At 38.4% G+C, this 13,919-nt stretch overlaps 1 protein-coding gene across 1 annotated transcript in view; it reads right to left on the bottom strand.

The window, feature by feature from the left end:
- Positions 1-3,806: 3,806 nt before the first annotated feature.
- Positions 3,807-13,919, bottom strand: part of LOC122661793 — a 40,602-nt gene continuing 30,489 nt past the window's right edge. Inside the window, exon 3 of the mRNA XM_043857301.1 lies at positions 3,807-3,944. Within this exon, the coding sequence (XP_043713236.1) occupies positions 3,935-3,944 (10 nt within the window). The 3' untranslated portion in view covers positions 3,807-3,934. The remainder of the gene's footprint in view (positions 3,945-13,919) is intronic.

Here is a 13,919-nt window from a genome sequence, read left to right as displayed (position 1 = left end):
CAAGGTAGAATACCAGTTTGAATTTGAAAACAATTCAACTGTCTTTGCTCCAAAGCCCAAAAAAAAAAAAAACAAAAAAACTGAAAGCAAAGGGTGGTTCAACTACTGGCTTTAAAGTATTTCTCTTCAAAACTTTATGTTTTTCAGTTTTGTCCAGTTTCAGATTTCAACAAGTTTTTCCAGATTTGAATCAGAACAGGTTAGTTTGACGTTTGGATGCAATTCAACCCTGTTCATTGAACCAATCTAGTTCATTAAATCTTACATTATCCAGGGAAGTGATCAGATGTCCAAACCACCTAAGAAATTGCATTATTTTCATGTGAAGCAAAATTACATTTTTAGAAATATTGTCATTCTGTAATAGATAAAAAAATAATAATAAATTATGTACAGAATACATAGGCTACCAAAACTGATGCTAGGAAGCATCATTGCCAAAATAGTTATCATTGTCACTGCTGTCTTACTCATCTGGCCTACCTGCTCTGGCTGATGGAAAATTACCAAAAAGCTCTTGTAAGCAGTTCTATGCATCTGAGCAACATATAGGAAATCCAATTCTTCTGAAAATTATATGCATACAATAAGACAAGAAAAAGTGTTCAAAGGAACCCAGTAAGAGCCAAAACTAACCAATCATGGAAAAGTAGAAGTTATTAATGGCATATAAAATACCAAGTCCCCCTCTCTCCACTTAAACTATCCAGCATCAGCCAATTACGAAGTTACAAATGCTTCTTTAGGCTCCCTGCATCCTTTCAGCTGACACTAATTCATCATTTTGATATGATCCTTCATTATGATCTCAAAGGCAATATTCAATTTTTTTGAGTTGAAAAAGGAAAAGAAAGGGCAGTAAGAAGAATAAAAGGAGACGTACTGGAAGTGAACTAACAAAGTGTTATCCTTTACAGTTTTAAACAATTAAAGGTTTGGTTATGGTGAAACCTTCCCAGAAATGGACTAAATAGAGGAGGAAATGAGGAAACAATGATATGAAAAACTACATTGATGCTCAATTTGGTCACCTTGTGTCAAGGTGTCTACACTCAGGAGAGGAACAGTAAATAACTACAAATCTATAAATAAGAACAGTAAAACTTGCACCTAATCAATATGAAAGATAAAAGAAAATAAATTTTAAGACATTATCTAGAATGTAATATATGGCCCCCACCTAGGCAAGACCATGATGGCAGGCCATTGTCTGGCACCATAACTACCATAATTTTATGAATGGTTGAAGGAAAAAAATCGTCTCCAATTCCCCAAAAGTGCAGTGCGGTGCAGTTTGGGGCTGATTGCTCAACACGTAGAAGATGCTACCTTCATTAATATGTTGATGTTCTTCTTCATCAGGCCTGAAGTCATTAACAACCTCAATACAGGAACGGTTCTTACAGAAAGATAAGTTAGAAAAAGTTTTTAAAATGTTGTTAATGTCCCAAAGAGTAGTGAAGATCTCCCATGGACATTGAAGCGAAGACTGGGTTAGCCACTGGATAATGTTCATGCAATCAGTCCAAATGTTGAGAGGAGCGTCTCCCAAGGATCCTATTTGCCGCAGTCCGAGTAGTACTCCTTTTGCTTTGGCCTCTTGAGATGTCCCTGCATAACCAAAATCTGTACAAGCACAGATTGAAGTTCTTTTTATAAATTGTTATAACAGCCCAGCCAGCCTCTCCTGTATCAGTCACAAAACTACCATCACTGATGTGGATTAAAGAGTCAGGTTGTGTTAGTTCTAAGTAATCCAAAATTGAGGGGGGTGGGACAACAGGCTTAGAATCATAAAAACTAATATCAAAGGGATAAAGTTCCAAATCAGAAATCCACCAATTCACATTCCTCATAACAGAAGTGGGGTTAAGGGGGGAGGGGGATTGTGAAAAACCAACATTGATTCTGGGTTAATCAAATGAAATCACATGTAATAGAAAGATGGATAGGAAAAATTGTTTATCTTGAACCTGGGATGAGGGTGAGAACAGCAGAGAATTAAGAATATTAAGAATATGCTAGGGAACCGGAGAGTTTGTTTGGGATTACACCATTATCAGTTCTAACTACTCCAGTTACTCTCAACATCTAGACTGAACTCCAAAGTGAATGATTTTCCAATCATTGACTGCATTAGACAGCTGGGCATAAAATAGAAAAAAGCCCAAACAATGGGCCACCCATCCAACTGGGTCAGTATGTGACTCATAAAACTATATCCAAAATCTAAACTGTAACTAGTGATAATGGCTTGAAAAAAAAAAATGCATGTTAGATACTCCCTATAATGTTACTGCAAGTGATAATAGCTTGGAAGTCCAGATTTATAAGTACACTTTGGTAGGCAATGTTAGTTAAGTGCTCTCTCTTTTCAAGCTAGGACTGCATTGGTTTCTTTGGTGTATGTAGAAACCCAAATCCTCCGCTGGTTATCTGCTTAGGGCGAGAAGTTGTGGCAGAGTCAGTGAATGCCATGCTGTTGTCAACGAATCCTGACATGAAAGACTCACCTCTCAAAGCACAATAAAACTGATACCTCTTAGGAAGAGACAATACAATAGTGCATCACAACAACCATTAAATTCAGAACAAAATAAAATAAAATAACCCAGGTAGCGTTGTTTCTCACTAAAGGAAAACATAAAATAAACTATATATAAGCCCTATCAAATAAATCTTGGAGCCTCCGTTGTACTGGTATCATACAAATACAGTTTCCCTGTATTAAAAACAAAGAAAGTTGTTGCTAGACCATCCACATAACAATTATCCCCATCATGTTGTGTTTGTTGGAAGAACACGCTAACCTGAGCATTCTCACGAAAAGTACCGGAGGCTTTCGTTATTCTCCCAATAAAACAAAATTCCTTGAATGTGAGAGCTACATAGTCGCAATTCAGTTCATGTCCAGTCCACCAGGTATCTGAATATCTCCCACCTCCCGTTATCACTGGTATTGAAACTTGTCGTTGTTCAATGTCCATTGCATGCTTATTCCAATCAAATTGCACCAACTTAAAAGGATTACACAATCGTCTACCTTTTTCATAGTAGCGAACTGAATTGTCACTTGTAACCCACGGTCCTGAAGACTTGGAAGCAGCAAAATCAAACTTGAGATATTTACCCTCAGCGTTAACAAAGGTTCCATTAATCCTACGGAGAAACTCAAGGAAGTTGGTCGATTCACCTATGATCCGAGAAGGGGAGAATTTGGCATATTCTAGATTGTCAATCAACTCAGGAGGATATAAAGGCTCCTCCTTCTGAAATATAACTGACCCGTTGGCAAAGACAAACCAAAACCTTTTATCATTAAGGTCCTGTTTGCCTACTCGAAGTTTCACCATTATCTCATCTGGCAGGTTCACATGAACTCTCGTCAAAACACCTTTGAACATCCCCACTGTTGGGATGTTGAAATACCCATAGAAGATGTTCTTTCTGTCGATGTTATCAATAGATTTTGCGCCTATCTCCTGCTGGTTCAGCTCAGCCACACCTGCAGCAGAATCCCGAAAGATAACTGGGAGGTCATTCTCATTCATCAAACTGAAATCTCTAACTATAACACTGCCATCAATAAAGAAATGGGAATCCACCATAAAGCCTCTTAAGGTACTTAGATTCTTAATGAGACGGGCTGGAGTACTTGGACTATTATTCATTGTTTCCATGCCAATGCTTAAGCCAGTGCGTTTCTCAAATATACTTGCAATCGAGGCCAGTATCTCGTTCACAGCTACTAAGAAAGTAGCACCGAATTCTTGGTGAGGGATCAGATCATGTAACTTCCCGAACTCTGTGTGAAGGAATAGATCACGTAACATCTCGAGAAACTTCAACACAGATCCTGGATCTCCACTTGCCGGTGGTTCAAGACCAAAATGAACGAACACTCTCTCCATTGAGTTTGTGATTGCAACGATAGTCAGTCGAATCTCTTCACGATTCCAGCTCTGATCAATCGTTTGTCTCTTTAAATAATCAAGCACTTCATTCTTATTCGCCAATTCAACCTCCTTATCGTCCAAGAGGCTTTGCAATTCATTAAGTGCATAATTCTTATTCGCCAAATCAGCTTTGGTATTGTTCAGTAGGCTTTGCAATTCATTAAGTTCATCATTCTTCTTTGCCAATTCAGCGTTGGTATTTTCCAGGAGGCTTTGCAATTCGTTCATCGCTTGTGGCATTGGCAACGGCACATTCTGGAAACCGAAAGGACCCAACAGTACAACTGTTTCTAGAACGAAGGTATCATACTGACCTTCAAGGAATTCACCATCATCATCACGCTTTGGGACACGTACAATAGCCTTTCCTTGACGGTTTACTCGAAAGTTCTTAAACCGCAAGAACCTCTTGAAATCATCACCCTTCGGCCCATCATAGACGATAGCTTTGCACCGTGTCAATTCTAATGGTTCGGAAGAGAGGTCAACCGTGAAAACCTCTAACTTTGAGCTCACAAAAAAATCATCAGTCGACGACCAACTCATTTCCTATTCAAAAATAAACACAAACAAACAATCACAAAGCAATGGGATTGAGAAAATCAAAACAATGCTTGAACACTATGAACCAATATGTTTTGAATTGAAGTGTGGGGAAGCCATTCTTATATATAACAGCCAAAGGAGGAATAAAACCACCATGCAAAACAATGGGCCAATTGGTTTTGATAAATGTACGTAATCTAGTTCAAGCCCAAGAACTGGTACTGGTAAATAATTTGTCACTTAATTTATTGGCACATCAATCATTCTTTTTTAATAGGCACATGGTGTCAACCATTTGTGACTATTACATGGGATTGTTTCAAACATTGAATATGACTCGTTGCACCAAGGTTTGCCCACAACTAAAATATAATTTCAGGAAGAAAAAAAACATACAAGAATATTATGTTAAGAAGCAACAAAGAAGTTTACAAGTTTATTGGATGGATGTTTTCTAAAACATCCCTGCGATGCCTTTTCCTTCTTGATGAATACAGTTAGGATTATCTCAGCATCATACATTCTAGAGAATCGAATCTGATCTAGATTTCTTGTGTGTTTAGTGCCCCAATCCACATTGCTTTTATAATTGACCTTATGTTGGACTTTCCTATTGTTCATGCTAAGAGATAAGGTTGCATTTCCATAGTAATGCAGGGGAGTCTATCATAATTCTTCATTACTTCACTACAAAAGACAAATAGATGTTTGAGTGGGTGTATCAACGTTGAAAAAAATGTGAGGTAGGGACAAATGGCTGACAGGCCAAAGAACCTCCCATAAGTATATTTCAAGAACTAGTTGGGGCTTATGGGTTCCATGCTGTGGCACCAATCCATCAGAAATTTTCTGATAGTTTAGAATACAAATATAGGTGAGCAACAGAAATCGGAATATTGCAAAAATTTCACTTCATCTTCCAACATTTGCCCCAAACAGATGTTAAAGAATCATCACTGGGTAAACAGTTCAGTTTTTTTTTTTTTTCGGATGAAGCCATAACTTCCAAGTGAAACTAGATTAGGCACTTAAAAGATATTACTCCAGGCTTAGCAAGTTCAATCTTAGTGAATTGTAAAAATGAGATGTAATGAAAAAATAAACCAACCGACAGATATAGTAACAAGATCAATATCTTCTTCATATTTTACATAAACCAACAGAATCAACAGAGCCTCATCCACAGAGAGAGAGAGATAAACAAAGAAGAGAAATAGAATCGCACCTTTTCTGTTCAAGCGCCTGAAACCAAAATCTCCAACCAGATTGTTTGCAGAAAACTGGAGAGAGAAGAGCAGGAGATGAGGAACAGGAAATGATAAGAATAAGAGGCAGAGAGGGTTCGTGCGGGGGAAAGTGACGGAGGGGAGAGAAACAACAGGGTATGTTTTTCACGAGAATTTACGGTTTTTTGGTGGAAGGGGAGATATTACCGCAGCCGGAGGGAGGAGAGAGGATTTGAAGCGATCGGAGGAGGATTTTGTGCTGCTTCTTCCGGTAGATGAAGCCTTTGCAACTAAAAGTAAAGTAACGCCTTCAGTGGAGAATATACTTTTATGAAGGTCCTTTCCTTTTTTGCTTTTGTTTTTTTTAAATTACAAAACAAGACTTATTGGGCGGGATTTCAAAATCGTCAGAAGATGTTTTAGCAGTTATTTCTAAAAGAGGTGGACCGAGGTGAGAAGAGCTCTAACTTTGCACAGGCCACAGGGTATCAAAGGTTTTGATAAATTTATAGTTTAGGTATCTAACGTTGAGATACCTAAATTGGATTATATTTAATCGATTTATTCAATTTGTTTCTATTAGGGGTGTAAGTTTGGCTCGGTCCAGCACGCCCTAATCTCAAACAGGGCTTGGGCTGGATTTTTCAACCCTAAGAACAGGCTAGAGTTGAAATTTTTAGGCCCAGGTTTAGGGTCAAGCTGGGCCAAGGTGGAGACCTCAGGCTAAGCCCAACCCAGCCCAGCCCTGTGTTAGGTTATATTTTACAATTTATTGATTACATTTGACAATTTTTATTTAGTATCTCATTATCTAATTGGTTTATCAAAAAAAAATGCTAATTATCTATTGAACAAAAGTATTTAAAATTATGCTAAATTTTAACCCAAAGAAAAGTCTAATAATCAATTGAGTATGAAACAAACCAATATACCCAATCACATGAGACTAGTCAATCAAGGCCAACCAGGCCCTAGCAAAAATCAGGGAGAATCCGGTCCAATCCGGCTCGATCATGGTCAATCAAGGTCGAGCTAGACTGGGATGGGCTGAGCCAAACAGGGTTGGGTCTGGGCTGAGATATCTCAACCCAACCTAGGGCCGTGTTGGGCTTGGGTTGAGCTAAGAGGACTCAGGGTTGGACTAGGGTTTTAAAAAACCCAACCCAACCAGGCCCCGTTTCACCCTTAGTTTCTATTTTCAGATTTACCCTTGCAAATAACTGTTTTATTTCTTTAATATAAAAGCCTAATGGGACCCACATCACCGTCCCATCTTCTTCCTCCTCCTCCTGCAACCACACCGGTTCCCTTCCCCTACTGCAACCCAACCCAATCCCACAAATAGAGGAGCTATTGAATGGGGATAAAAAAAGAAAGCCAATAGATTTGAGTACCTAGAGCAACTGGTTGTCAATAGTCGGATATTGAAGCACCCTCCGCCTTGGTTCTAAATTTCAAACTTTCACCTTCCACTGGTATTGGTAGATAATTTATCACTAAAGTTGTTGGTACATCAATTATTAATCTTTTGCAACTAGTACATGGAGACAACCACCTATGATTGTTACATGCTATTGTTTAAAGTATTGTATGACCTATGGATAATTAAAATAAATTATTTTTAACTAAATGATTATGAATGATTTTTCATGTTTATTTGTTTAAAAAGTAAGGAACATCAATCAAAACGTGGAATGGAACTGAATTTTTGGATCTATCGCGTATAAAGGTCGCATCCAGTGCATAAGGTTCCCACGTTTAACAGGGTCTGGGAAAGGTCAAATGTACACAGCCTTACCCCTGTTTTCGGAGAGGCTGTTTCCAGGACTTGAACCCGTGATCTATCGCGGATATATTACTTTTTTAGCCTTCGGAGGTGTAATCCCAACAAGTCAAACCTTTTTCTCAGAGGGCATGTTGCATGGATAATAATGTGCTTAAATTTTTTTAGCTCTTTTTACTAAATTTTTTTTTTCTTAGGCCAGATGTTCTCTATGCCGGGGGCACAAGCTGCTCCCAGACACATGGGATGGGCAAAATGACCACCCTGCCTCCTGAATGGTAGGCCCGTGTGTCTAGGCACAAGTTGCGATGCGGCACAGAGAACATCAGCCCATTTTTTTAATATAAAATACTTAGTTAAATTAATATATTCTATTAATGTTACTTGGAGGGATTAGTTGGAAAAACAGGTTTTCTAACTCAACTCGTCTTTCAGAAAAACCTTGAGACTTGGCCTTGTCAAACCCAGTCAAGGTGAGTCACGTTTTTTAATTTTTTTTAATACAATAAATATGTATAAATTAGTAAAAAAATAGAAAAATATAGGTAAAACCAGATAAAATAAACAATCACAAGAGAAGGGAGTCAAAGAGTTGAGAGTTTCTTAGTGTTTTAGAATACGGATTTACTATTTTACTCAATTTAAATTCTAAGTGAACCATTTTAAAAAAATGACTAAACTCATCGAGTTTGTCATGACTCGGGTAAAAATACGGAGTCTTATTTGACTCAGACGATTTATGATCCAATCTCGTCATTTTTTACCCTAGCCTAGTCTACGTGACTCTTGACCTGATTTTCCAAAATTTTGTCTCGACTCGCTCGGGAGTCAAAACCCAGTTTTCCTACTATGCTTGGAAGTGCTAGTGATGGAACCATTGTCAATTTTCTTTGGTATAACACAATCTATTTCAGATAACTATGTCACAAATTCTGACACTCTTTCTTCCAATTTTCTACGGTAATGTTGTTTGGCACTATAGATGTCTCGCCAGTGGCTTTTGGGGATGGTTGATCGAAGTAGAAACAAAAAAATCTTGGAAGGGAATTGCTTGATCTTCGTTTAAAAAAAATTTCCCAAGCACATGAGTCAAATAAATCTTACAAGTCTTTGAAACATTAAATGCTCTATGTAATTTTGAGCCATTGAACCAATAGCTTAGTTTTTGCGAAACTAACAAGCTTGGTTTTAAGCATAGATTGATATTAAATTCAACAACAATTAGATATATATACTGCTGCAAAACCTAAAGCTACAAATTAAGAGGCAAAGGTAGCACACTTATTGAAGTTTAATTAGTCCTAACCCAACCCTGTAAAACCCAATTTTGGGTTACACATTTTGAGTTTTGGATTTAGACTTGGATTTAAAAAAAACCTGAGGTGGGATTTTCTCATTCTTGCAAGAACCTGAGATGGGATTGAGTTAGACTAGGGTTGAGCGCCTTGGGTGGTTACGTACCAAGCCTAAAACCTGAGCTCAAAGACTACGAGTCCTAAACAAAAACCTTGGAAAAATAAACAACCTAAAAGTTACTAATGCTATCAGTGTGGTGCTGGTATTTATATAATACAACCTAAAAGTTTTTTAACAAAAAAAAAAAAGAACCTAAATGCCTTGTGATATCTTTTCTGTTAGATAGTCCCTAGATATGTTCCAAAGAAATTTTGAATCCTGCTACGGGCTTAAAATAGTTTGCTGGACAAGCTCAAAGCCAGCCTAGGCTGCCCGTTTCCTCTTAATTCTTGTTTTGTATGATATGTCTGTGTATCCATGGCTACCCATGAAATCCTCTGTTCGGTATCTCTATGAAAGATTCATTGAGATGTTTAATTAACAACAGCAACGCACTAAATCTGAATCAAACTGACACCTTTTTTGGAAGAGAGAATACCGTACAATAGTTCAATCAGTTAATTAAGGCTAGTCTCAAAGCTTAACTATATAATAAAATTTAAACAAAAACTAAAATAAATAAACTAAAAGGCCCTATTAAATATATTTCGGAGCTGTCGAATTATCGCCGTAAATCCACAATTGTACTTTCTCTGTTTCTAAAACAAAGGAAGTAGTTGCTACATCATCAACATAACAATTCTGGCTTTGTTGGTTTTGTTCAAAGAACACACTAACAAGAGCATTCTTGCGGAAAGTACCAGAGACTTCTGTTATTTTTCCCATAAAACAGAACTCATTGAATGTGAAAGCACAGTCGTTACCCAAAGCTTCATTCACAATCCAGGCAAGATATTGCTCCCCCAAATTTTTGGTTGACAGGGGTAAATATATTTCTCGTTGTACGATATATGTTGTAGGTGTATTCACATCAAATTGCACCAACTTAAAAGAATCTAACATTCCACCATTCTTGTTATAATAACGAACTCTACTATCACGAAAAACCCGGGGTCCTGAAAACTTGCCAGCAATAAACTCAAACTTGAGATATGTCCCCTCCTCATTAACGAAGGTTCGATTCATCCTACGGAAAAACTCGACAAAGTCGGTCCGGTCACCTAAGACCTGAGCAGGGGCGAATTTGACATCTTCTAGATTGCTTACCGAACCAGCAATGGTGGTATTTGTTGATTCAGCAGGACTTAAAGGCATCTTCTTTTAAAATATACCTGACCCATTGGCATTGACGAACCAAAAACTTTCATAATTAAGGTTATGTTTTCCGCTTACTCGAAGTTTCACCATGATCTCATCTGGAAGGTTGACATGAACTCTCGTCAAAACACCCTTGAAAATCCCCACCGTTGGAATGTTGAAATACTTATAGAAGATAGAGTTTTTGTCGATGCTATCGATTGATTTCACACCTATCTCCTTCTGCTTCAGCTCTGCCACATCTGCTGTAGAATCCCGAAAGATAACTGGGAGGTCGTCCTCGTTCATCAGACGGAAATCCCTAACAATCACACTGCCATCAATAAAGAAGTGGGAATCCATAAAGCCCCTTAAGGTAAGTAGATTCTTTATGAGTTGGGTTGCAGTCGAATTATTCGTTTCCATGCCTATGCTTAAGCCAGTGCGCTTGTCAAATATACTTGCAATCGAGGCTAGTATCCCATTCGCGGATACTAAGAAAGTGGCACCGAATTCTTGGTGAAGGATCAGATCATGTAACATCTCGACAAACTTCAGCATAGATTCTGGATCTCCACTTGCCGGTGATTCAAGACCAAAGTCAACAAACACTCTCTTCACTAAGTTTGTGATCGCAACGGTATTCAGTCTACTGTACTGTTCAGGATTCCAGTCTTGATCAATCTTCTGCTTCATTAATTCGTTAAGAGCATCATTCTTCTTCACTAATTCATCTTTGGTATTGTCCAAGAGGCTCTGCAATTCATTAAGTGCATAATTTTTCTTTGCCAACTCTGCCTTGGTATTAGCCAAGACGCTTCGCAATTCATTAAGCTCATCATTCTTCTTCGCCAATTCAACCTTTGTATTGTCTAGGAGGCTTTGCAATTCATTCACAGCTTGTGGCTTCAATAACGGAACATTCTGGAAACCAAAAGGGCCCAATGGTACCACAGTTTCTAGAATGAAGGTATCATACTCACCTTCAAGGAATTCACCATCGTCGTCACGCTTTTGGACACGTATAATAGCCTTTCCCTGACGGTTTACTCGAAAGTTCTTAAACCGCAAGAACCTCTTGAAATCATCACCCTTCGGCCCATCATAGACGACAGCTTTGCACCGTGTCAATTCTAGTGGTTCGGAAAAGAGGTCAACCACGAAAACCTCTAACTTTGAGCTCACAAAAAAATCATCACTCGATGACCAACTCATTTCCTATTCAAAAATAAACGCAGACAAACAATCACAAAGCAATGGGAATGAGATACTCAAAACAATGCTTAAACACTGTGATACAATGTGCTTTGAAGTGAACTTGGAGAAGACTAATTAAGAAAGCAGCTAACGAAATCTTATTGACAGGACTATGATTTCTGAATGCAGTCCAGCCATCAGCCACTTGCCATTTGTTGTACATACTTAGATCTATTGTGAGGCTCTGAATAGGTAATTGTGATATCTCAGATGTACTCTAAGATGCTTTGAGGCAGATTAGTGAGATTCCCATCATTGCAGATCTGGTCCAATGCCTTCATTGTAGAGGATTGTGTTGGACAGTGGACACAATGGTTGAAAGGATGGAGAAGCAGTTTGTGGGTTGGAAATCAGGTCAATAACTGGAAAGGGATTTTATCTTCGAAAAGGATGGATGTAGAGAACAAGTTCCATCTTGTACACCGGAAGCAAGTATTCAAGCCAAGAGATCAGAGAGATGGGCTTTGTACACTAAAATCAATGAAATAAATAAAGCATACAAAAGAGCTGTATAGGCAGGGGAAGATAGTCTATGGAGAGCATGTTGGACAAGTGTGTGTCCATCAAACCCGGTTCGGTCCGGTTCAACCCGGTTCACCTTTGTATTGAACATTTATATATTTTAGTTTAATATTGTCACATGCGATATAAACTTTTTGAGCATTATGTGTCCGTAAGTTATACTTAAAATGGTAGTCACGACTAGGGTTTGGGCTGGGCACCCTTATCATATGATCGTCACATTGGGTATGCCTAGACATGTGATGTCAGGGTACGAATACGAGTGCTCACATGTTTGATGTGTGCATTGGCGAAGAATCTACTTTGTCGATTCCCTCATGTATTCTGCGATGTAGGAAGGGATAGACATGTGTCACCGACACTGCCTGAGGGAACCTGTCACGCAAAGTGTGATCGCATTCTTTGGTTCATCAATGACGAGACTCAAGCGAGTCAAAGTCGGAGTTCTGGGAATGCGTGAACACTTTGTGAGTAAAGGAGTTATCCAACACGGTCATCACTGCCTGATTGAGGAACACCAAGATAGAGCCTGTCTGTGCATGGTCGGATCAGAATCTGGATCCAGTACCGTTTTGGAAATGGTTTTGCAAAATTTATTTTACATAAAATGATACATTATTTATAGGTATTTCAAATAAAGTGTTTTATCAAGTTTTACGGAACCCGATCGGATGCACAGACGCTCTTATATGGACATGTACTATGGATTGGGGTTTGGCAGTACATGTGTACATGCCCTAGATTCCATAATGATGGTGTTGATTAGTGGGGGGATTGTATATGATAAATTGTTATCATATAGGGAGTTATTTGGAATTTGCTAATTTAATTGGATCTTTATTTAATTAATGGATTTGGTGCTAATTGTAATTATCCATTAATAATTAAATAAAGAATCTAATTAATACTTTTCCTATTAGATTCTGCTTCTTCACCTGTGTAGCACTTTGAGTTTAAACAGAACTGCCAGACTGAGAGAGAGAGAGTCAGACTCTCACTAGGGCTCTATTAAATCTATCTAGGATTTAATTAAACCCTATTATTATAAATAGGGGACCATAAAACACAGAAGGGAGCAGCTCTCCACGTTTTTGGAGCAGACACTCTCTCTCCTACGTTTTTGGTTTCTCTTTCTCCCTCTTGTGATCTGTCTTCTTCTTCTTGCTTCTCTCACCTGTGTTTGAGAGTTAAGGTTTATGAAACCCTAGATTTGTGCTGAGGAGTTTGAGGGCATCTGGGATTGGCGTGTAGAGCCTTGGTAGCACCATTGGAGGTTCAGATCTGTTTGCTTGGAGCGCTCATTGGAGGAAGAACCACTGTCTATTGGAGGAGCAACACTTGAGGCTCATCAGGTTAGCAGTTCTTTATTAATTTCTTCTGTTCATTGATTATTAATATTTATGGAATGCGAAAGAAACTCGAATCGATTAATTTTCGCTGCGCATTCGAGTATGGGATGGATCCCTCTTGCCATGTGATGGACTAGAGACGAATTTCTCCGTCCCTATTGTGATAATTAATTTTATGGAATGCAATAGGGAAGGAGAAACCCTAATAGGGATGCACCAGGGTTCCCATGGACGACCATGGGAAACCCTAAAATTAAAATGGGACACCCATGGGACACCATGGGCTAACCCAGGACATGCAAAACCTTAAAGATAAATATCTTGGTCTCCCTAGGGAACCATGGTTTGATCCCTGGACCGCTGTTTGGCCAACAGAGCAGTCATTGCTCACAAGTAAGGAGTAAGGACTTCTTAACTAGGAAATCCTCCATGTGAGATCTACTTGTGGTCCTGGAATATGTAAGAAAATTGTAAAGCGCATTGTTTCCTTTCTTAAGAGTGGCACTAGTTCACCAACAATTTAGATGTTTAGGTTCTTCATTTTAGCAGATTATTTACTATACTTTTGCCAATATTAATATAAAATTTGAAGTTAAGAAAAAATATTTCAAAATATCAATAACAACTACAATATAATTTCAGAAGAAAAAAAAAACATCTAAGAATAGTATGATAAGTAGCAGGAAAG

Source organism: Telopea speciosissima, chromosome 5 (assembly GCF_018873765.1).
Source record: "Telopea speciosissima isolate NSW1024214 ecotype Mountain lineage chromosome 5, Tspe_v1, whole genome shotgun sequence".
Lineage (NCBI taxonomy): Eukaryota > Viridiplantae > Streptophyta > Magnoliopsida > Proteales > Proteaceae > Telopea > Telopea speciosissima.
This window is presented reverse-complemented; position numbering and strand designations above follow the sequence as displayed.